Source organism: Grampus griseus, assembly GCF_964374135.1.
Source record: "Grampus griseus genome assembly, chromosome: 9".
Lineage (NCBI taxonomy): Eukaryota > Metazoa > Chordata > Mammalia > Artiodactyla > Delphinidae > Grampus > Grampus griseus.
Window position 1 is genome coordinate 82,670,952 of NC_139003.1, and position 22,648 is coordinate 82,693,599.

Below are 22,648 nucleotides of genomic sequence, written 5' to 3' on the forward strand. Positions count from 1 at the left end.
TAGATTTCACTTTATTGACAAGTCAGAGCCAACGCACAGAAAGTAACGCAGCCAGAGTTCTAGATTAGGATAAGTAACCTGGATTAAAGAAGGGAGAAACTGGAAGTGGGGAATGTAATAAGCCATTTTAAGTGGAAGTTAAGCAAAGACCTGAATTCAGTAGGTGGTAGTGGGAATGGAAAAGAGAAAACAAACAAAAGACACATGCGAGGCACTGGGAAAGTAGACTTGTGAGCAAATGGTGACTTATATGGCTGAAAAATTCCCCACTGAGGGATTAAATGAATGATGGTGCAATGACAAAGTCAGAGGGTGAGAACTTGTTGGCAGGGAAAATGATGAATTTGGTTTGCACATACTGAATTGGAGCAGGCAGTCACTTCTCAGAAGGGGGTATCAAGCAGGCAATTCCAAATGTGGTACCACATCTCAGGAGGAAACTTGGGGCAGGGAAAACTCAAGCTTCTGGAGTAGATGAAATTGCAGAAGGACAACACAGAGAAAGAAGAAATGAACACACAATAGACTGATACTTAAATGCTAACGCAAAACATGTAGTAGCCAACAGGTTTGTAAAATTTTAAAAATTCAAATTTATTAGGTTTTATTAGTAACACAATTACACAGACTAAAGTTCAGGAATTCATCAATTATGGTCACCAATATGTGCTTCTTGTGGCGTTTTAAACTTATTTCTCATGATTCAAATTGACTTACAGGATAGTTGAACTTCATAGCTTCATAATATGAATACAACAGGTCTTCCATCCATAAAATTAATGAAAACATATCTTTCCTCAAAGGCACATAAAGAATCTAAACTAACACATTTGAAGAATTTTGTTAAGAAATTTTTGAATTTCTCTACATTACAGAGAAGAAAAACAAATCCCCAAAATGAAACGGTTATACACACACGCGCGCACACACACACACACACACACACACAACCACAAAGAGACTTCAACAGAATGAGAGCACACAACTAAATTTAGAAACTACTTACCCATGAAGCTTACTGAAAGACTAACTTTTTCAAGATGAGTAAAAAAGAGAAGTAGGGTATGGAATGCTATTCACTTTGCTGAAACAAGGTCATACAGACACACCATGAATAATTAAAAATGACTATCAAAATTCAGTTATCTAGCAGAAATGTAACACTTACTTGAGGATACACACAATCACTGACTTAATTAAATCCTGCTACTCATTTTCTAAGTGTAATTGCCCATTTCATTCTCAGAAATAATAGCACAGTTTAAAAAGAAATAATACAAACTCAGGCAAGTGGAGGCAATTTGAATAATCTAAGGGAAAAAAGTAATTTTAACATAGCGTGATAATTAAATTTGAAACTAGTTACTTACATATATGAATTTAAAGCTTGCATTTTATCATCAGCAGAATATTCAAAGATCTTTCTTGTTATCTTCTAAACAAGGAGCTATCATGTATAGTAGGTACAAGGGATTTCCCAAAGGAAATACGCAAATGAATGTCTCAAAATTCATTATGCTAACTTATTTTTTACCCACAAAAATGCTCTCACACCCACCTAAACTTAGTTATAAATAAGTGTATAAAAATCTGGCATCACCTTTAAGGCAATGCATGAATACCATCCAAATATTAAAATTCAAAGTGAAAACAAACCAACCGAATAAAAATTAAGAATTTATAATAAGTCTGTAAGTATATCCTCAAAAATCTGAAATTTGTTTTCAAACCAAATCTAATGTAGAATCAGATTAGCATGCATTCTTAAAAGAAAAACTGAAATGCATACGATGTTTAACTGATCCAAAGGCAGGTATACTCCTCCACTTCAAGAACGTTTCAATGAAACACATTAAATTTAAAGAACAAATCATGTTATTAAAATAGTCTGTGCAATGTTTGTACAAATAACATTTTTATGATTACAAGTATACATATAATCAAGACAGGGCTGCAATGTGTCCTAATATTAATTACTGTACTTAAAAATTTACAGGATATGAACATAAATAAAGCTGTTTAAAACTGGCAAACATAATAGTCTTTCAGTACAAAGTACTTAATATTTCTGTTATTTCCCAAGCCATCACGCTAAAATCATAAGTTGCCACTCTTAATACCTAAAAGTAATGTGGAAAACTAAAGTCATAAATACATGTATACATACATTTGCATATTTACACTTACACAGAAGTCATCAGTACACTAGAGTCCAGCTTTAACACTGCCCTTATTTTCACACTGCAGGACTACCTCTCACATTTAAGAAAGGACCTTCCATTACTTCCAGTTAAAAAAAAAAAACAACAAAAAACCAATTTTGGTCAGGTCCCAGATGCATTTCCCATATACTACATTCTGTGTTGCTGCACGACTCTAGTGTAGAGAGATCCACATATAAGTACTCATTTGGTTTGAAAATGCATTTTACCATTTACTGCAAAACTCAGAAGAGACCACAATCTTTTAGATTATTTTTTATGATGACATCTGTTACAGCATCAAAGACAAACTGCACATTCTTGGTATCTGTGGCACATGTGAAGTGGGTGTATATTTCCTTCGTGTCCTTTCTTTTATTGAGGTCTTCAAACTGACATTGAATATATGCAGCTGCCTCTTCATATGTGTTTGAGCCTGATATGGGAAAAGGAAAGAAACATAAGGCGAAGTTAAAATGAGTATACCACTAAGCAACATGGACCTTAAAATACTGACATCAGTTTCTTATGTGTAAAATATGTGGACTCTATAATCGTCCTTGCCCTTCGAGACTAAGATAAACTATTTCTTCTAAGTGAAGAATACCCAATGTTAATCACCCTGTAATGACTATAGGTTACCCTTAAAAACAAAAAACAAAAAAGCATGGTATTCCATGTTCCCCATGATCTTTGTTCCTGCCTCAATCTCCAACTGTCAGAGTCCCTTTTTTTCTAACCCCTTAAACTCTACATCCTAACATGGTGGCAGCACACTATTTCACTTCTAAGCCTAGTGGCTGGATCAAGAAATGTTGGCCAATGCTGATCGGTATTTTTTATTCCCCTTCCTATATATACATTAATTAGCATTTCTCAGTTTTTGTATTCAAAAACTGTACAAGGGTCTACAATGTGGTTTGTGCCTATGAGGTTACAAAAAAGTGAACGACACACTTCTGCTTTCAGGTGACTGAAGACTCCTGAGTACAACACTTTGATACTTGGCAGTATCTAAAGATAATCACACATACTCTGTGACCCAAGAGGTCAGTTTCCCAGATGTGTCCTTGACAGAACTATATACATATGTTCACTAGAAGACACATAGAGACTGTTAACAGCAGAACTTCTACTTTAGGAAACAACCCAAAAGTTCATTAACTGTAGACTGGCTACTAAATCCTGGTATATATTCATACAATGAGCTGCCATAGAGAAATGAGAATAAAAGAACTACTGCTACACACAATACTATAGATGAGCTTCATAAACATACTGTTGAACAAATGAAGGCAGACACAAAACAGTATATACTGTAAACAACTAATGTTTAGAAAACAAGTTTGGAAACAATCAAAATTAATCGATGAAGACAGAAGTCATAATAGTGGTTAACTCTCTGTGTGAGTAGGTGGGTGGATGGAAGTTGATCAGTTAAGACTGGGGAGGGGCATGACAGGGTTTCTGGGGACCTGGAAATGTTCTATTTCTTGACCTGAATGGTGCATATTATCAGTGTTTGCACTTTTTAAAATTCAGTAAGTTTCACATTTGTGTTAAGTATGTATCTATATACTTTATCTCTATAGTTCATATATGTATACATATGATACTTTAATAAAATGTTCCTTTGAAAAAAACTGTTAATTCTGTCTCTTGCAGTAATAACACAAAATTATATGCCTGGACTTCAAGGTCCTCTGTTACCCAGCCTGCTTGGTAAAGCCATTCTAAGACCCTCTGTTCCACATCTGAGGCTCACTCCATGTCAGGAGGAAACCTGTATTCAAAGTACCACCTGTGTTACTGCAGTGCTTTCCCTCCCCTGTACTTCACCAGCTGTTATCATAGCTTGGCTACTCTAAGTAATGATGCAATGAACAGAGACGTGCATGTATCTTTTCCAGAAAGTGTTTTCATTTTCTTCAAATAAATACCCAGAAGTGGAATTGCTGAGTCATATGGTAGTTCTATTTTTAATTTATTGAGGAATCTCCATATTGTTTTCCATAATGGCTGCACCAATCTACATTCCCAGCAATAGGGTACAAGGGTTCCCGTTTTTCTACGTCTTTACCAATGTTCGGCATTTCTTTTCTTTAGGATAACGGCCATTCTAATGGGTGTGAGGTGATAGCTCATTGTGGTTTTGATTTGCGTTTCCCTGATTGTTAGTGATGTTGAGCACCTTTTCACGGACATGTGGGCCACTGGTATGTCTTCTTTGGAAAAATGTCTATTCAGATCCTCTGCCCATTTTCATAGTGAAATTGTGTTTTTGTTACTGACTTGTATGAGTTCTTTATACAGCTGGCCTTCTGTATCTGTGGGTTTATAACCAGCAAATATGGAGGACCAACTGTACTATGCCACTTTATGTAAGGGACTTGAGCATCCGTAGATTTTGGTATCTATGGCAGGTCCTGAAACCAATCTCCCAAGGATACTGAGGGATGACTGTACATTTTGGATATTAACCCCTTATCAGATAAATGTTTTGCAAATATTTTCTCCCATTCCTTAGGCTGCATTTTTATTTTGTTGATGGTTTCCTTTGCTGTGCAGAAGCTTTTTAGTTTGATGGTATCACCCAACTTATTTTTGCTTTTGTTGCCTTTGCTTTTGGTGTCAAACTTAAAAAAAAATCACGACTGTCAAGCTTACTACCTGTGTTTTCTTCTAGGAGTTTTATGGTTTCAGGTCTTACGTTCAAGGGTTTGAGGTCTCACGTTCGAGTCTTTAATCTGTTTGGGTTTATTTTTGTGTATGGTGGAGAAAGCAGTCCAGTTTCATTCTTTAGCATGTGGCTGTCCAGTTTTCCTAACACCATTTACTGAAGAGAGTTCTTTCCCCGTTGTATATTCTTGGGTCATCTGTCATAAATTACTTGATCATGTATACATGGGTTTACTTCTGGGCTCTCTATTCTGTTCCTCAGATATATGTGTCTGTTTTTTATGCCAATACCACACTGTTTTCATTACTGTAGCTGTGTAATATAGTTGGAAATTAGGGTGCACAGTGCCTCCAGCTTTGTTCTTCTTTCTCAAGATTGCTTTAGCTTTTGGAGTCTTTTGTGATTCAGAATTTTAGGACTATTCTCTTTCTGTGAAAAATGCCATTAGAATTTTGAAAGGGATTGCACTGACACTGTTAGACAACTTTAGGTAGTACGGACCTTTTTAACAATATTAATATTCCTCCAATCCATGGGCATGGAATATCTTTCCATTTATGTGTATCTTCTTCAGTTTCTTTCATCTATGTTTTAGTTTTCAGTGTACAGGCCTTTCCTCTCCTTGGTTAAATTTATTCCTAGAAATTTTGTCCTTTTAATGCAACTGTAAATCTGACTGTTTCAGTTTTTCTTATAGTTCATTACTAGTGTTATAGATTTTTGTATACTGATTCTGTATCATGCAACTTTACTAAATTCACTGATTATGCGTTTTAAGTTTTTTTGTGAATCTGAGATTTTCTATGTATAATACCATGTCTTGTGCAAACAGTGACAGTTTTACTTCTTGCTTTCTGATTTGGATGCCTTTTTCTTGCTTAAACTGCAGTGACAGGACTTGTAAATACTATGTTGAATGAAAGTGGTGAGACTGGGAAACCTTGTCTTATTCCCTATCTTAGAGGAAAAGCTTTCAACTTTTTACTGTTGAGTATGATATCAGCTATAGGCCTTTATTATATTGAGGTACATTCCCTCTGTACCCATTCTGTTGAGTTTTTATGCTAAATGGATGTTGAATTTTGTCAAATGCTTTTTTTTGCATCTGTTGAGATGATCGTGTGATTTTTAGCCTTCATTTTGCTTTGCAGACAGTGAACTATATGCTTGCATAGTTGTGGTGCAATGATCCTTTTAATGTATTGCTGAATTCAGTTTGCTAATATTTTGTTGAAGATTTTTGCATTTATGTTTATCAGGGATATTGGCCTGTAATTTTCTTTTCTTGTGGCATACTTGCCTGGTTTTGGTAACAGGGTAATGGTGGCCTGGTAAAATGAGTTATGGAAAAGGAGAGAATGCTTCCAATTTTGGAAGCGTTTAAGAAGAACTGCTAACAATTAATTCTTTTGTGTTTAGTAGAATTCACCAGTAAAGCCATCTGGTCATGAACTTTATTGGGAGGTTTCTGATTACTGATTCAATCTCCTTACTAACATAGGCTGTTCAGATTTTCTATTTCTTCATGATTCAGACTTGGTAGGTTGTATGTTTCTATGAATTTTTCCATTTTCTCTAAGTTGTCAAAATAAGTTTAAATTTTATCTCTTAAGTTGCTAGCAGACAACCAAACCATATACTCTACAAATCAAATTTTAACTTATTAAATCATAATAAGGTTGGTACTTTGAAATTCTAAAGCAATAAACAATGTCTTCTTGACTCACAGAAGCTAATACAACCTCTAAATTAAAAACATGTTTTGAGAAAACAGCTTGCCCTGAGTGCATGGCTCAATTTGCTGTAGCTATTGTGGGCAGCTAGTTAGATTACTGAATCCCTAGAACTACAAGATACATTCCTCAACTTGATTTTATGTTTTGGAAAAGAATGACTAGGGGGAAGGTGACAGATATTTTCTAACGTGATAGAACTGTCTTGAATAAAGGTTAAGTACAGATGATAATCTGGTTCAATACTGGAGAACTGGGTGCCTGGTGATATAATTCAAAGAGAGCTAAAGGCGATTTGAATAAAAAAAAATAACATGAATTCAGTTGGAGTCTCAGGTGCTAAGACACATGGACAGATTCAACAAGCAGTTGGAAATGCAAGCCTGAGTCTCAACAGAGAAATTAGAGTTGACAACTGAATTTATCATGCTGAGAATAAATATGACTATGAAAGAATGGAGTGCTAGGAGATTATAAGACTACAGATGGAATCTGGTGAAATGCCAAAATGTAGACAGATAAAAAGAGGAGAAGACAGGAGCAGAGAGAGGTAGGGGATCAATCAAGTGAGTAGTCTGGAGGCTACAATGGGTTCTCCTATAGCAAACATAGCCACAGGGATTAAGAGTTGAGGGTGCAACAAGAGCTGACAGCATCAATACTTAGCGTGTGCAATGAAGTTTTTAATTATAGTCTTAACACTGGGACTATGAAAGAATTATGTAATACTCTCCTTGCTCACAGAGCCTGAGATCAGTGATTCTTATTAACTTGACAACATACGAGAAACATTTTGAACACAATGCGTACCTGGCAAAAAAAGAGCTAACAACTATCTTCTTGGCTGCTCTAAACATCCCTGTAAGTATGTAATATCTGAGGATTGATCTGGGTCCTCTGATAATATTAGCACAAAAGGGCTACCTCACAATAGAAAATGACAAAGATGAACTGAAAGACAGACAGGAAAGTAAAGGCCAAACGGAGCCACCTTGATTCTGGGGAACTTCAATCTTGGAATTAGAACTATAAATAATTTTATTCCTATAAAGCACGAAAAATGTTTCTGAATAAGGTGACTTAGGACACTGACTTTCAAAAAGAAAACAAAACTAAGTTAATTCTGTGCAGTTATTTCAAAGTATAACTTTGCGATACATAGAAAGGGCTGTAGTAATGAGAGGAGGATCATACTGATGGGAGACCCTCCTGCTTTGCCTCCACTGAAAATATACAATTAAATGTATTCTGGTTGTTAATGTCCTGGATGCAGGAGTGCAACAGACTTGGGTCTGGATTTGGACTCTATTGCTTCATTAAATCACAGTGCTCTCACCTACGTAAGTGGGATGTGAAAGCACTGATATCATATGGTTGTTTTAACACTGCCTGTGAAAAGGCAGTACAATTTACTGAATACAAAATTGACAAATTTTGTTTATAATGAAACAAATTCCTGCGACTTGGGCAGCAGTGGGGGAAGCCGGATTCCATGACAGCAACAGCAGGGATCATGGCAAGAATCACGGCTTGAAGGCTGCCCCGGGTGGTCTCATCTTCCTGCAGCTTGTAGACCCTCAGGTTTAGTGGAGCTGTTAACAGAGGCGGCGGTCACCCGGAGCAGCAAGAGTAGCACCAGCAAGCTCCTTCCCCTGGAACTACACTCAGCGTCGCGGCATCAAGATGCCATTTGTCTCTGTGTGGCTGACAGGGACTTGGCGCCTGGGCCTGGAGGCAGGCCTGAGCCGCTGAGGTGGGAGAGCCGAGTTCAGGACATTGGACCACAGAGACCTCCTGGCCCCATGTAATATATCAATCAGCGAGAGGTCTCCCAAAGATCTCCGTCTCAACGCTAAGACCCACATCCACCCAACAGCCAGCAAGCCAGAGATCTCCATCTCAACTCCACCCAAAGGCCAGCAAGTTCCAGTGCTGGATGACCCATGCCAATCAACTAGCAAGACAGGAACACAACCCCACCCGTTAGCAGACAGGCTGCCTAAAATCTACTAAGTTCACAGCTATCCAAAAACACACCACCGTACGCCGCCCCTCCCACCAGAACACAGGCACCAGTCCCCTCCACCAGGAGGCCTACACAACCCACTGAACCAACCTCACCCAGTGGGGGCAGACACCAAAAACAACGGGAACTACGAACCTGCAGTCTGCGAAAAGGAGACCCCAAACACAGTAAGTTAAACAAAATGAGAAGACAGAGAAACACACAGCAGATGAAGCAGCAAGGTAAAAACCCACCAGACTAAACAAATGAAGAGGAAACAGGCAGTCTACTTGAAAAAGAATTCAGAGTAATGATAGGAAAGATGATCCAAAATCTTGGAAATAGAATGGAGAAAATACAAGAAACATTTAACAAGGATCTAGAGGAACTAAAGAGCACACAAACAGTGATGAACAACACAATTACTGAAATTAAAAATACTCCAGAAGGAATCAATAGAAGAATGATTGAGGCAGAAGAACAGATAAGTGACCTGGAAGATAACATAGTGGAAATAACTATTGCAGAGCAGAATAAAGAAATAAGAATGAAGAGAATTGAGGACAATCTCAGAGACCTCTGGGACAACATTAAACACACCAACATTCGAATTACAGGGGTCCCAGAAGAAGAGAAAAAGAAAGGGTCTAGAAAATATTTGAAGAGATGATAGTTGAAAACTTCCCTAACATGGGAAAGGAAATAGTCAATCAAGTCCAGGAAGCACAGAGAGTCCCATACAGGATAAATCCAAAGAGAAACATGCCAAGACACATATTAATCAAACTGTCAAAAATTAAATACAAAGAAAATATATTAAAAGCAGCAAGGGAAAAACAACAAATAACATACAAGGGAATCCCCATAAGGTTAAGAGCTGATCTTTCAGCAGAAACTCTGCAAGCCAGAAGGGAGTGGCAAGACATATTGAAAGGGATGAAAGGGAAAAACCTACAACCAAGATTACTCTAGCCAGCAAGGATCTCATTCAGATTCGACAGAGAAATTAAAACCTTTACAGACAAGCAAAAGCTAAGAGAATTCAGCACAACCAAACCAGCTTTAAAACAAATGCTAAAGGAACTTCTCTAGGCAGGAAACACAAGGAAAACATCTACGATAACAAACCCAAAACAAATAAGAAAATGCAAAGAGGAACATACATATTGATAATTACCTTAAATGTAAGCAGATTAAATGCTCCAACCAAAAGGCACAGACTGGCTGAATGGATACAAAAACAAGACCCGTATATATGTTGTCTACAAGAGACCCACTTCAGACCCAGGGATACATACAGACTGAAAGTGAGGGGATGGAAAAAGATATTCCACGCAAATGGAAATCAAAAGAAAGCTGGAGTAGCAATTCTCATATCAGACAAAAGAGACTTTAAAATAAAGAATGTTGTAAGAGACAAGGAAGGACACTACATAATGATCAAGGGCTCAATCCAAGAAGAAGATACAACAATGGTAAATATTTATGCACCCAACACAGGAGCACCTCAATACATAAGGCAAATGCTAACAGCCATGAAAGGGGAAATCGACAGTAACACAATCATAGTAGGGGACTTCAACACCACACTTTCACCAATGGCCAGATCACCCAAAAAGAAAATAAATAAGGAAACATAAGATTTAAATGACACATTAAACAAGATAGACTTGATATTTCTAGGACATTCCATCCAGAAACAACAGAATACACTTTCTTCTCACGTGCTCAGGGAACATTCTCCAGGATAGATCATATCCTGGGTCACAAATCAAGCCTTGGTAAATTTAAGAAAATTGAAATCGTATCAAGTATCTTTTCCAACCACAATGCTATGAGACTAGCTATCAATTACAGAAAAAAGTCGGTAAAAAATACAAATACATGGAGGCTAAACAGTACAATACTAAACTACCAAGAGATCACTGAAATCAAAAAACACCTAGAGGGCTTCCCTGGTGGCGCAGTGGTTGGGAGTCTGCCTGCTGATGCAGGGAACACAGGTTCGTACCCTGGTCTGGGAGGATCCCACATGCCACGGAGTGGCTGGGCCTGTGAGCCATGGCCGCTGAGCCTGCACGTCCAGAGCCTGTGCTCCGCAATGGGAGGGGCCGCAGCAGTAAGAGGCCCATGTACTGCAAAAAAAAAAAAAACAACCCTAGAAACAAATGGCAATGAAAACACAATGACCCAAAACCTATGGGATGCAGAAAAAGCAGTTCTAAGAGAGAAGTTTATAGCAATACAATCCTACCTCAAGAAACAATAAACATCTCAAATAAACAACCTAACCTTATACCTAAAGCAATTAGAGAAAGAAGAGCAAAACCCCCCGAAGTTAGCAGAAGCAAAGAAATCATAAAGATCAGACTTAAATGAAAAAGAAATGAAACAGAAAGATCAATAAAACTAAAAGCTGCTTCTTTGAGAAGAAAAACAAAATTGATAAACCATTAGCCAGACTCATCAAGAAAAAAAAGAAGACTCAAATCAACAGAATTAGAAATGAAAAAGGAGAAGTAACAACTGACACTGCAGAAATACAAAGGATCATGAGAGATTACAAGCAACTCTATGCCAATAAAAGAGACAACCTAGAAGAAATGGACACATTCTTAGAAGAGCACAACCTTCTGAGACAACCAGAAAGGAATAGAAAATAAAAACAGACCAATCACAAGCACTGAAATTGAAACTGTGATTAAAAATATTCCAACAAACAAAAGCCCAGGATCAGATGGCTTCACAGGCAAATTCTATCAATCAAACATTTAGAGAAGAGCTAACACCTATCCTCTCAAACTCTTCCAAAATATAGCAAAGGGAGGAACATTCCCAAACTCATTCTATGAGGCCACCATCACCCTGATACCAAAACCAGACAAAGGTGTCATGAAAAAAGAAAACTACAGGCCAATATCAGTGATGAACATAGATGCAAAAATCCTCAACGAAATACTAGCAAACAGAATCCAGCAGCACATTAAAAGGATCATACACCATGATCAAGTGGGGTTTATCCCAGAGATGCAAGGATTCTTCAATATACGCAAGTCAATCAATGTGATACACCATATTAACAAACTGAAGGAGAAAAACCATATGATCACCTCAATAGATGCAGAAAAAGCTTGTGACAAAATTCAACACAAAGTTATCATAAAAACTCTCCAGAAAGCAGGCATAGTGGGAACCTACCTCAACATAATAAAGGCCATATATGACAAACCCACAGCCAACATCGTTCTCAGTGGTGAAAAACTGAAACCATTTCCTCTAAGATCAGGAAGAAGACAAGGCTGTCCACTCTCACCACTATTATTCAACATAGTTTTGGAAGTTTTAGCCGCAGCAATCAGAAAAGAAAAAGAAATAAAAGGAATCCAGATCACAAAAGAAGTTAAACTGTCACTGTTTGCAGATGACATGACACTATACAGAGAGAATCCTAAAGATGCTACCAGAAAACTACTAGAGCTAATCAATGAATTTGGTAAAGTAGCAGGATACAAAATGCACAGAAATCTCTTGCATTCCTATACACTCATGATGAAAAATCTGAAAGAGAAATTAAGGAAACACTCCCATTTACCACTGCAACAAAAAGAATAAAATACCTAGGAATAAACCTACCTAAGGAGACAAAAGACCTGTATGCAGAAAATTATAAGACACTGATGAAAGAAATTAAAGATGATACTAACAGACGGAGAGATATGAGAGATATACCACGTTCTTGGATTGCAAGAATCAACACTGTGAAAATGACTACGCTACCCACAGCAATCAACAGATTCAGTACAATCCCTATCAAACTACCAATGGCATTTTTCACAGAAGTAGAACAAAAAATTTCACAATTTGTATGGAAACACAAAAGATCCAGAGAAACCCCTTACCTAAATGTAAGGCCAGACACTATAAAACTCTTAGAGGAAAGCACAGGCAGAACACTCTATGACATAAATCACAGCAAGATCCTTTCTGACCCACCTCCTAGAGAAATGGAAATAAAAACAAAAATAAACAAATGGGACCTAATGAAACTTCAAAGCTTTTGCACAGCAAAGGAAACCATTAACAAGATGAAAAGACAACCCTCAGAATGGGAGAAAATATTTGCAAACAAAGCAACTGACAAAGGATTAATCTCCAAAACATACAAGCAGCTCATGCAAAAAACAACCCAATCCAAAAATGGGCAGAAGACCTAAACAGACATTTCTCCAAAGAAGATATACAGACTGCCAACAAACACATGAAAGGATGCTCAACACCACTAATCATTAGAGAAACACAAATCGAAACTACAATGAGGTATCACCTCACACCAGTCAGATTGGCCATCATCAAAAAATCTACAAAGAATAAATACTGGAGAGGGTGTGGAGAAAAGGGAACCCTCTTGCACTGTTGGTGGGAATGTAAGTTGGTGCAGCCACTATGGAGAACAGTATGGAGGTTCCTTAAAAAACTAAAAATAGGACTACCATACGACCCAGCAATCCCACTACCTGGCATATACCCTGAGAAAACCATAATTCAAAACGAGTCATGTACCAAAATGTTCACTGTGGCTCTACTTACAATAGCCAAGACATGGAAGCAACCTAAGTGTCCATCGACAGATGAATGGATAAAGAAGATGTGGCACATATATACAATGGAATATTAGCCATAAAAAGAAATGAAACTGAGTTGTCTGTAATGAGGTGGATGGACCTAGAGTCTGTCATACAGAGTGAAGTAAGTCAAAAAGTGAAATACAAATATTGTGTGCTAACACATATGTATGGAATCTAAAAAACTGAACAAAAAAAAAGTGGTTTTGAAGAACCTGGGAACAGGACAGGAATAAAGACGCAGCTGTAGAAAATGGACTTGAGGACACAGGGAGGGGGAGGGGTAAGTTGGGACGAAGTGAGAGAGTGGCATGGACATATATACACTACCAACTGTAAAATAGATAGCTAGTGGGAAGCAGCCGCATAGCACAGGGAGGTCAGCTCAGTGCTTTGTGACCACCTAAAGGGGTGGGATAGGGAGGGTGGGAGGGAGACGCAAGAGGGAGGGAATATGGGGATAGATGTATACGTATAGCTGATTCACTTTGTTATACAGCAGCAACTAACAGCATTGTAAAGCAATTATACTCCAATAAGGATGTTAAAAAAATAATGCAATAAATGTAATATTTCACTTTCACATTTTTCAACCAAAAAAATTCTTGAGACCTTTTTTTTTAAACAGTGAGGATGGAGTGAGGGTAACTTGTATCAAGCTAAATTAACCAAGCTTCATAATGTTTAGATTTAGAGATGAGATAAACTATTGGTAGTCAAACTTTTTTTTTTAGGCATCGAACTTTCTTCATTAAAATAAAATAAAGCCTTATTCAGAAACCCAATATGCAAAACAGATGAAAGCTAAATTACTCTGCCTTAGGGAGGGAGAAGTTGAGTGTGGAGGGGGGCAGGGGGTGGGGGGTATCACTGTTCCTTGCACCCACTTTCAATAGCAACCAGGGAAGTGTTCCAAGGAACTAAACTTAACCAATGTTTTAGCCCAACTTCTGATTTCACAGATGGGGTAGTGAGACCCCATTAACTGCCTTGTTCAAGATCAAAGAGCTAATTATGGAAAAGCCAGGACTGCATCTCAGGTCTCCTTTTCTCACTGCAGACCATTTTACACAGTAGTAAAATTAAAGTACCACTAACAGTCTCATTACCAAAGCCTGGATTTCTTGTGAAACCTTTCCTGACTCCCCTGAGGAGTTAGCTAACTCACAGACTCCTTTCTAATTTTTCCCCCTTCCAATTACTATCCATGTTCCTTTGTACTCGTGTGCTGCACTGCTATTGTGTATTTGTTTGTTTAGGAGTACCTCTGTCTTTGACATTAAGTCAGTGACCAGAGACACATTTTATTTATTGTGCATCACACAATACCTGACATAAGATCTGTTAACTGGATGAACCAATCAATACCGTAAGTTTATGAATACTTGGAGTCATCATAGAAAATTATCTAACAGCTTTTCCCTAAAATGAATGTTATTTTCAATCATCTCACCCACAACTCAAGGAACTACTTGTGCTTGAATGCAGTTTGATAAATAATTTCTCTTAAAGGTTAAGAATTACTAAGCCAAAAGATTCAAATCGACAACTGAAATCTTGCCTTAGGGGACGTTCACTTAGAAATATACGAGCTGACAAGTTATCTACAGAAAGTAAAATACCTGCATATTCTGGATAGCATATAGTGAGAGGGCTCTTCTTGATTTTTTCTTCGAAGAGATCCTTCTTGTTTAGAAAAAGTATAATAGATGTATCTGTAAACCATTTGTTGTTACATATGCTGTCGAACAACTTCATGCTTTCATGCATTCGGTTCTGTAATAGCATACAGCCAGTTTGTCATAATGGCAAGGATTTTAAGAAATATTACTTTTAAAAAATGAGCGTGGAAAACAAAAGATGGTAATACAATAGAACTTAGCTGAAAAATAGGTAACATCCCACAAAAACATATTTTTGCCATTTAAGAACAAGCACACACTTTGATTTTAGGCAAGATGAGTGTCTACATCACTCATCACTCAACCAGTACTTGCTGAGTGCCGGCAGCGTGTCACTGTGCTGCAGGACCCTGAGATCTAGAAACGCAAAGTGCAAACGTTTCAAAGGAGACCTCATTATTACAGAGTGAAGTGAAGTTTCCATTAAAAGATAAGTAGAGTTTTCTAAAGATTAATAAATTAAACTGAAAAAGCTGAAACACAATTAGCCCAATACCCTAAATATAATGGTATATGAGGGAAGGAAACCTCCAATTCCTGTTTCCTGCCCTTCCAGTATCTGTGGTTTCAAAAAGGGCACTAATATATTTTACAGTGCCAGAATGACAGAAATGAACATGTGCACTACACCTACTGCATGATAATTGTATATAACTTATTTTAATAAAAGAAGCTGACACTTATAGCTTTTTTCTAATTAAAAATATTTTCCCCAGATTAATGGTACACTGAAACACATCTGAAAATTACATGACAGTAGCAAAGTATAACAGAGATCAAGGATTACTGAGCTGGCAGAAGTAATAAGAAAAATAAGCCTTGGACTATAATGGAACTAACTTTATTTTCATTTAGTATGTAGATACCAGATCTCATAAATGCCTAGTTATTAAGCAACTAGGGTTGAGGTGAGATTAACTTTTTGTGTTTTCCCTTTTTTCAGGATCCATCTGTTCTTTGTATTCTAAAAGGGAAATATACTAAACAAAAGTTAGAGAAAACAGCCTGAACTTTCAATTAATTTAGGCATTAGTATGAATTCTTCAAGAATTTTTCACAGAAAAATTCTTGGCAACATCTCCAGCTCTTCATATGCCATGCTCAATCTTTAAAAGTGGTTCTACTTGCCATTTCTTCATCTTCAGCTAGAACCAGGTCATAGTCACTCAGTGCCACACAGAAGATGATGGCGGTCACTCCTTCAAAGCAATGAATCCATTTCTTCCTCTCAGATCTCTGTCCTCCCACATCAAACATTCTGTAAGAGGAAAAATAATGAGTTTGACATCACGCTGAATGTTCAGAGGCTCTGAGGAGTTCTATAAAAATCAACAAAAAAGCTCCAAATCGCATAGGGAATGTGGGATGGAAAGAAAGGAGAAAAGGATTTTATGGGAGGAATATAATGTCACAAATTGATTTTCACAAAGGAAAAAAAGTCTGCTGGTTTTTAAACCATTTTGTTTTTGTCTCACAGTAAAACAAAACAAAAAACCCAAAATACCCTAAAAAAAAATAACACATTCATTAACATATGAGAACACTTTAGAACAGAACATGAAAACAAATACAGAAGAAGGGGCAGCACTATAAGAATGCAGAGATAATAGAATATATTCAATTTGCTAAAGTCACAGAACATTAGAGGCAGAGAACATGGTCCCCTCATCCAACTACAAAATGTTTTCTCTCAGAAGCAATACAGCAGATGTAAAGGAGAAACCATCCCAGGTAACAGAAGCTGGGCAAGCAAGTCATATTTAAACAGGGGCAAACAAGCTGCCTAAATTAAAAAGTAAAACCATGGTATAGAAAAAAAAAAAATGAGATGAGATAAATGGATGGCCTACTGAATAGTCTGAAAATTAGGACTGAAAAAACTCCATTTTTACATGATACACAACAGTAGACCATTGTAGGTTACTGTACAGGGTAGTAACACAAACAGTATAAAAACAATAATCTTCCTCCTTTCCTTGTAAGAGTTTAAGTTAAGCACAAGTTGAAATTCACATAGATTACGTTATGCAACCTAGAAATAACCACTTACATAATGGAAACACTATGCAAACGGGTACATTTTTAAAGGCTCCATTTATCTAGATACTGCACTAATTAAAATAGTCCCTATTTAATTCTCAGGCAAAAAGAATTTTCCCTGTAGAATAGTTTTGGCCTATAAACCAAATCTGAGTACATAAGATCTGTACTCATTACAAAAGTGACTAGTATTGTTACTTTTATCATCATTTAAGTGCCATTCTTTCTATTAGTTTAGCTAGTAAATTGTTCATTAAGTTTAAGTATGCTATATAACAAAATGATTCTACTACACACTAAAATGGGTAAGATATAAAAAGGACAGCTGGTAATAAAGATCAAACAAGAACAAAAGAAATTAAAATGATTACCCATTTGTTAAATTGCCAAGGAACACAACTGGAAGACAACTTTACCAAAAAGATAATATATTTTAGCTAACTCCTCTGATCAAATGTCACATATTTCCTGACCACTCCATGTAAAATAACAACAAAACCCACGCTGTCCCATATTATCCCTCTGTTGGTGGCTGGTTTTATGTGTCAATCTGGCTAGGCGATCATACGCAGCTATTTAATCAAACACTAATCTGGGTGCTGCTGTGAAGATATTTTCTGGTTATGGTTAACATCTATAGTCAGTTGATTTTCAGTAAAGGAGATTATCCTTGATAATGTGGGCAGCCCTCATGCAATGAGTTGAAAGGCCTTCAGAGCAAAAACTGAAGTTTCCCAGAAGAAAAAAAAAATTCTGCCTCAATACTGTAACATCAGTTTCTATCTGAGCCTGCTGTCCTGCACTACAAACTTCCAATTCGCTGGCACCTACAGTCACGTTAAGCCAGTTCCTTGAAATACACAGAACCTACTGGTTCTGCTGCTTGCAAGAACCCTGACTGACACAAATTTTAGTAGCCAGAGTGGGGTAATACTGTAAAACGAATTCCCAAAACTGTGGAAGTGGCTTTGGAAATGGGTAATAGGGAAAGGCTGGAAGAATTTTGAGTTACTTGACAGAAAAAGCCCAGAATGCCTTGAAAGATAGTTGGTTAGAAATACGGATATTACAGGTGATTTTTTTTTTTTTTTTTTTGCGGTACGCGGGCCTCTCACTGTTGTGGCCTCTCCCGTTACGGAGCACAGGCTCCGGACGCGCAGGCTCAGTGGCCATGGCTCATGGGCCCAGCCGCTCCGTGGCATGTGGGATCTTCCCGGACTGGGGCACGAACCCGCGTCCCCTGCATCGGCAGGCGGACTCTCAACCACTGCGCCACCAGGGAAGCCCCTACAGGTGATTTTGATGAGACTTAGATGGAAGTAAAGAGGATGGTAGAAAAGCTTCTATCTTAGAGAATGAATATATATCATCATGAACACAATGTTGAAAGATATATGAATGTTAAAGATGTTTTTGTTGAGGTCTCAGAAGGAAATGAGAAGTATATTATTGGACACTGCAGAAAAGGTAATCCTTGTTATAAAGTGGCAAAAACTTGGCTTAACTATTCTAGTGCTGAGTGTAAGGTAGGACTTGTAAGAGATGAACCTGGATATTTAGATTTAGCTGAGAAAATTTTCAAGCAAAGAATGCAAGGTACAACCTTGGTTCTCCTTGCTGCTAAAGTAAAATGCAAGATGAAGGAGAGAAACTGAGGAGTGAACTAATAAGCAAAGAGGAACCAGACCCACACAGGGAAGAAGGCCAAGGACTGGAGTGATATGACCATAAGGCAGGGAACACCAAGGATTGCTGACAACCACCAGAAGCTAAGAAGAGGCAAGGGAGGATTCTTTTTTCGAGCCTTCAGAAGGGGCACAGTCCTGCTGACAAACTGATTTTAAACTTCTAGCTTCAACTATCAAAGAATAAATTTCCATTGTTATATGCCACTAGTTTGTGGTAATTTGTTACAGCAGCTTTAGGAAACTAGTATATCCCCACCATCTTGCTTTATTTCTCTTTGTAGCAATTATCACCCCCCGAATCCTCAATAGTTATTTCATCTCCTCTCCTCCCCCATCCCTAAAACAACATAAAGACAAAGACTTTGTTTTGGCCATGTTATAGCCCCTCCACTGGACAAACACACGCACTTCATAAACATTTGTTGAATGAAAGAATGAACAGTGTCTACAGAATATTTTAAAACACTTTCAATCAATAACTTTCAAAACACTTGCAATCAACTATTTTTTACCAATGGCATTTTTCACAGAACTAGACCAAAAAACTTTAAAATTTATCTGGAAACATGAAAGACCCCGAATTGCCAAAGCAATCTTGAGAAAGAAAAACAGAGCTGGAGGAATCAGACTCCCTGACTTCAGACTATACTACAAAGCTACAGTAATCAAAACAGTATGGTACTGGCACAAAAACAGAACTATAGATCAATGGACTAGGATAGAAAGCCCAGAGATAAACCCACACACCTTTGGTCAATTAATCTATGACAAGGGAGGTAAGAATATACAATGGAGAAAAGACAGTCTCTTCAATAAGTGAGGCTGGGAAAACTGGACAGCTACATGTAAAAGAATGAAATTACAACATTGTCTAACACCATACACAAAAATAAATGGGTCAATAATAGGTTAGTTTTACCATGTTGAAGATCTAGACCTTCCAGTTATGCTGTGGGAATGTTAAATATAAAAGCACTTTAACTTGATAATCAAGTAATATGAATACAGAAGAAATCTTCAATTTATTTAATGTAGAAATGAATGAGGGTCATTCATATACTGGTCATAAAGAACCTTTAATCTAAGCCACTGCTTCTCAAACTTTAGTGTGCATTAGAATCACCAGGTGGGTAAGTTGATGCTGCTGATCTGGGGACCACACTTTGAGAATCACTGGCCTAATTCATAAGTCAAGGAGCAAAAATGACTAAGAACTAATATGACAAAGGATCAGACTGTGCACAGAGCACTTTCATTATTTCACAAATACAGGAGAATTATCTTCAAATTCTGAACTTCTATTTCTTTAACCCAAAACAAAGCAAGATTATAGTATGTTCTCCTTCATATGAAAAGATGAGACTTTTGACTGGTATCAAATAGGGAGTGAAATTGCGTTTTCTTAGGTTTCTCTTTTTAGAGGGAGCAAGGGGAGGGAGGGAAGATGGAAGGGGATATATTGGCTATCCTGAGCTATGCTGTCTTACCCTCAGACTGTCATCTAATTCCACTGTGACCAAGACTGAGACAATTCTAGTTGACCATATATAAATACCAACCCCATAAATGACATTCCACCCCAAAACCAACTGCACATTACATTACTAAAGAAATGGAATAGAAACATGTTATGATGATTTTCTAATAGAAGGGATGCTTTAATTCTATATTCGGCAAAAATATAACAAGATAAAACTGTTAATCCTTTAAAGCAAAATAATCCTCATAGACACTTTCCATAAATGCCTAGTCACAGAGGTGATAATATATATTAAGTTATAATGCCTTATTGCCTCAATTTGAATTTGTTAATTCCCATACCAAAAAATAAGTGAAACTGAAATTTTATATCAGCAGTTAAAAATCAGACAATGAATTTATACCACAAAACACACAAAATGATTAAGCACACTCGAGTTTCCAGTAGAATTATTCTAAGTATATTTTTGCCCTCATTCCTCTGAGGCTCACTTAATATATAAAAAGCAAAGTTGGAACCATATGTTAGCAATGATAGTAATTTAACAGAATTCAAATCCAAAATAAGACAAAGATTATTTGAAGTTCCTGACAGACCTATGTTTATCTGTAAGCCAGCAAGTGAAAACAGTAACTAAAAACATCCTGTGAAATTTTACCTCACCCAAGGAGACTAAATAGAGCAAGGTAAGTGGACTTCCTGGAAGGATCATGATGACAGACAACTCCTGATGTTGAAATCGCAACTTTGAGAAACCTAGGCTGGAAGTGAAGTGTATGGTCTGGAAGCGAATGTTTAGGGCGCATCTACTGAAGAACGAAACTGAATTTTACACAGTTAGATTGCCCAAGGCACCAAATAATTGATGTGACATTTACCTTTGCCGTTTCCCATCATTTACAGAGCTCACACCTCTATGTTTCCTTTTATAGACAGTAACCATTTTACGTATAAACCTCTGACAATGAGCAAGATTGGAACAGTCTGTTAAGAATCTTAAACAAGTTTGCCCTTACCTAACCAGGGGCCTACGTCCAGAATCCTTACTTGCTAACCCTAACCCCATGCATTTCCTCCTGAAACTTCATGGTTAGAATAAAGTCATCATCTGAACGTAACAATTTAAATTTGCTATAGAATATGGTCTTAAAGCAAGGTAAATAGAAACCAAAAAAACCCCCAGAATTTAAGGAGTACTAGGATTAAAAAAAGACCCAATAAAGCTTAAAATCTAAGAGTGAATTTCCTTATAATTAAAATCACTTTATAATTTTTAAATACATCTGGCAACAGTTATCAAATAAGACAAATCAGATTATTTAAAATAATACTATTTTAATATTCCTCAGTTTGGTTATTTAATATTCTCCAAATAGTAAGCAAACTATAAGATTTTAATAAGAGATCATACCAGCAGGGAAAGGAAAAAAAAAAAGCCCACTGACAGCAAAAAAAAAAAAAAAAAGAGAAAACAGAAAAAAATTAAAAGCAAATGCAAAACAGTACCATGTTACAGTACCAAAAGTTACACGGTCAGATAAACGAATTATGATCTATATCTCTGTTTAAGAAAGCAGGGCAATGTTTGTTTTTTTGGAGGGAAGCTGCCAGGGAAAACTGAAATTAAATTTTAGTTTTCTGGAAAACTTAATTACATTAATCACTGAATGTGGGATAATGTAGTGATAAATGATAGTAACAAATGTATTATGTTTAAAATACTTATGGAGAGAATCAGAGTGTATAGTTGCATATATTTAGCTGTGCTCCCCACAACTTGTAATATTGAGCTTCTTTATGAGGTGAGCTGATGAATATCTGTTTTCAATCTTTCACTAGGAGCCTTTCTTTAAGATGGTTTCAGAAATTCTGCTTTACTATCATACTGTTTCAGAGCACTGGAGTTAACTGAAGCAAAATTCAGCAGTTTTTCTCATACTTTGAAAACTGTTGCTTATTGGAAAAAGAAAAACATAGTTCTGTAAATCTGAATGCAATGTTTAAATGAACTTCCCTCAGCCCAGTTCATTACACAATGAGCGGACTAGACAAAATGAACTCCAGATTCCCTTTCATTCTAAAGGCTACCACTTAGTGCTTCTCTGTTCAGACTTCAGTTAAGTTATAGTACACTGTAAATTAAATGAACATTTTTCATCATGAAATAGTACAAACATGAGTTTGCATAAATAAAAATCATCGTGAAAAATTTTAAAAAGGTAACTTTTTAAAATATTTCCATAAATAAGCATATATTCTATCAGTAAAACCTAAAACTGGATGGCAACACTTTCCCAAAATATAAAATATTAGAGCAGTACTTTCTTTTAAAAATAAAAGCCAAAAACTATTTTTATTTAAGTCATTGTGAAAAATATAGGCAAAAGGAATTTGCATGGCTATTTTTTCTTAAATAAAAATATAAATATTCCTCCTGAATGTTTCTTGACCTCTTTCAGCCCAAAATTCTTTTGTCCAATCAGGTGTGAAACATTTTTTGTAATTTCAAACTCTAAA

The 22,648-nt window shown here is 36.8% G+C and overlaps 1 protein-coding gene across 1 annotated transcript in view; it reads right to left on the reverse strand.

Annotated features, from left to right (window-relative positions):
- Positions 1–605: 605 nt before the first annotated feature.
- Positions 606–22,648, reverse strand: part of GNAI1 (G protein subunit alpha i1) — an 88,956-nt gene continuing 66,913 nt past the window's right edge. Inside the window, exons 6-8 of the mRNA XM_082661931.1 lie at positions 16,052–16,181; positions 14,864–15,017; positions 606–2,637 (exon numbers count right to left, since the gene is read on the reverse strand). Coding sequence (XP_082518057.1) covers positions 2,447–2,637; positions 14,864–15,017; positions 16,052–16,181 — 475 coding nt within the window. The 3' untranslated portion in view covers positions 606–2,446. The remainder of the gene's footprint in view (positions 2,638–14,863; positions 15,018–16,051; positions 16,182–22,648) is intronic.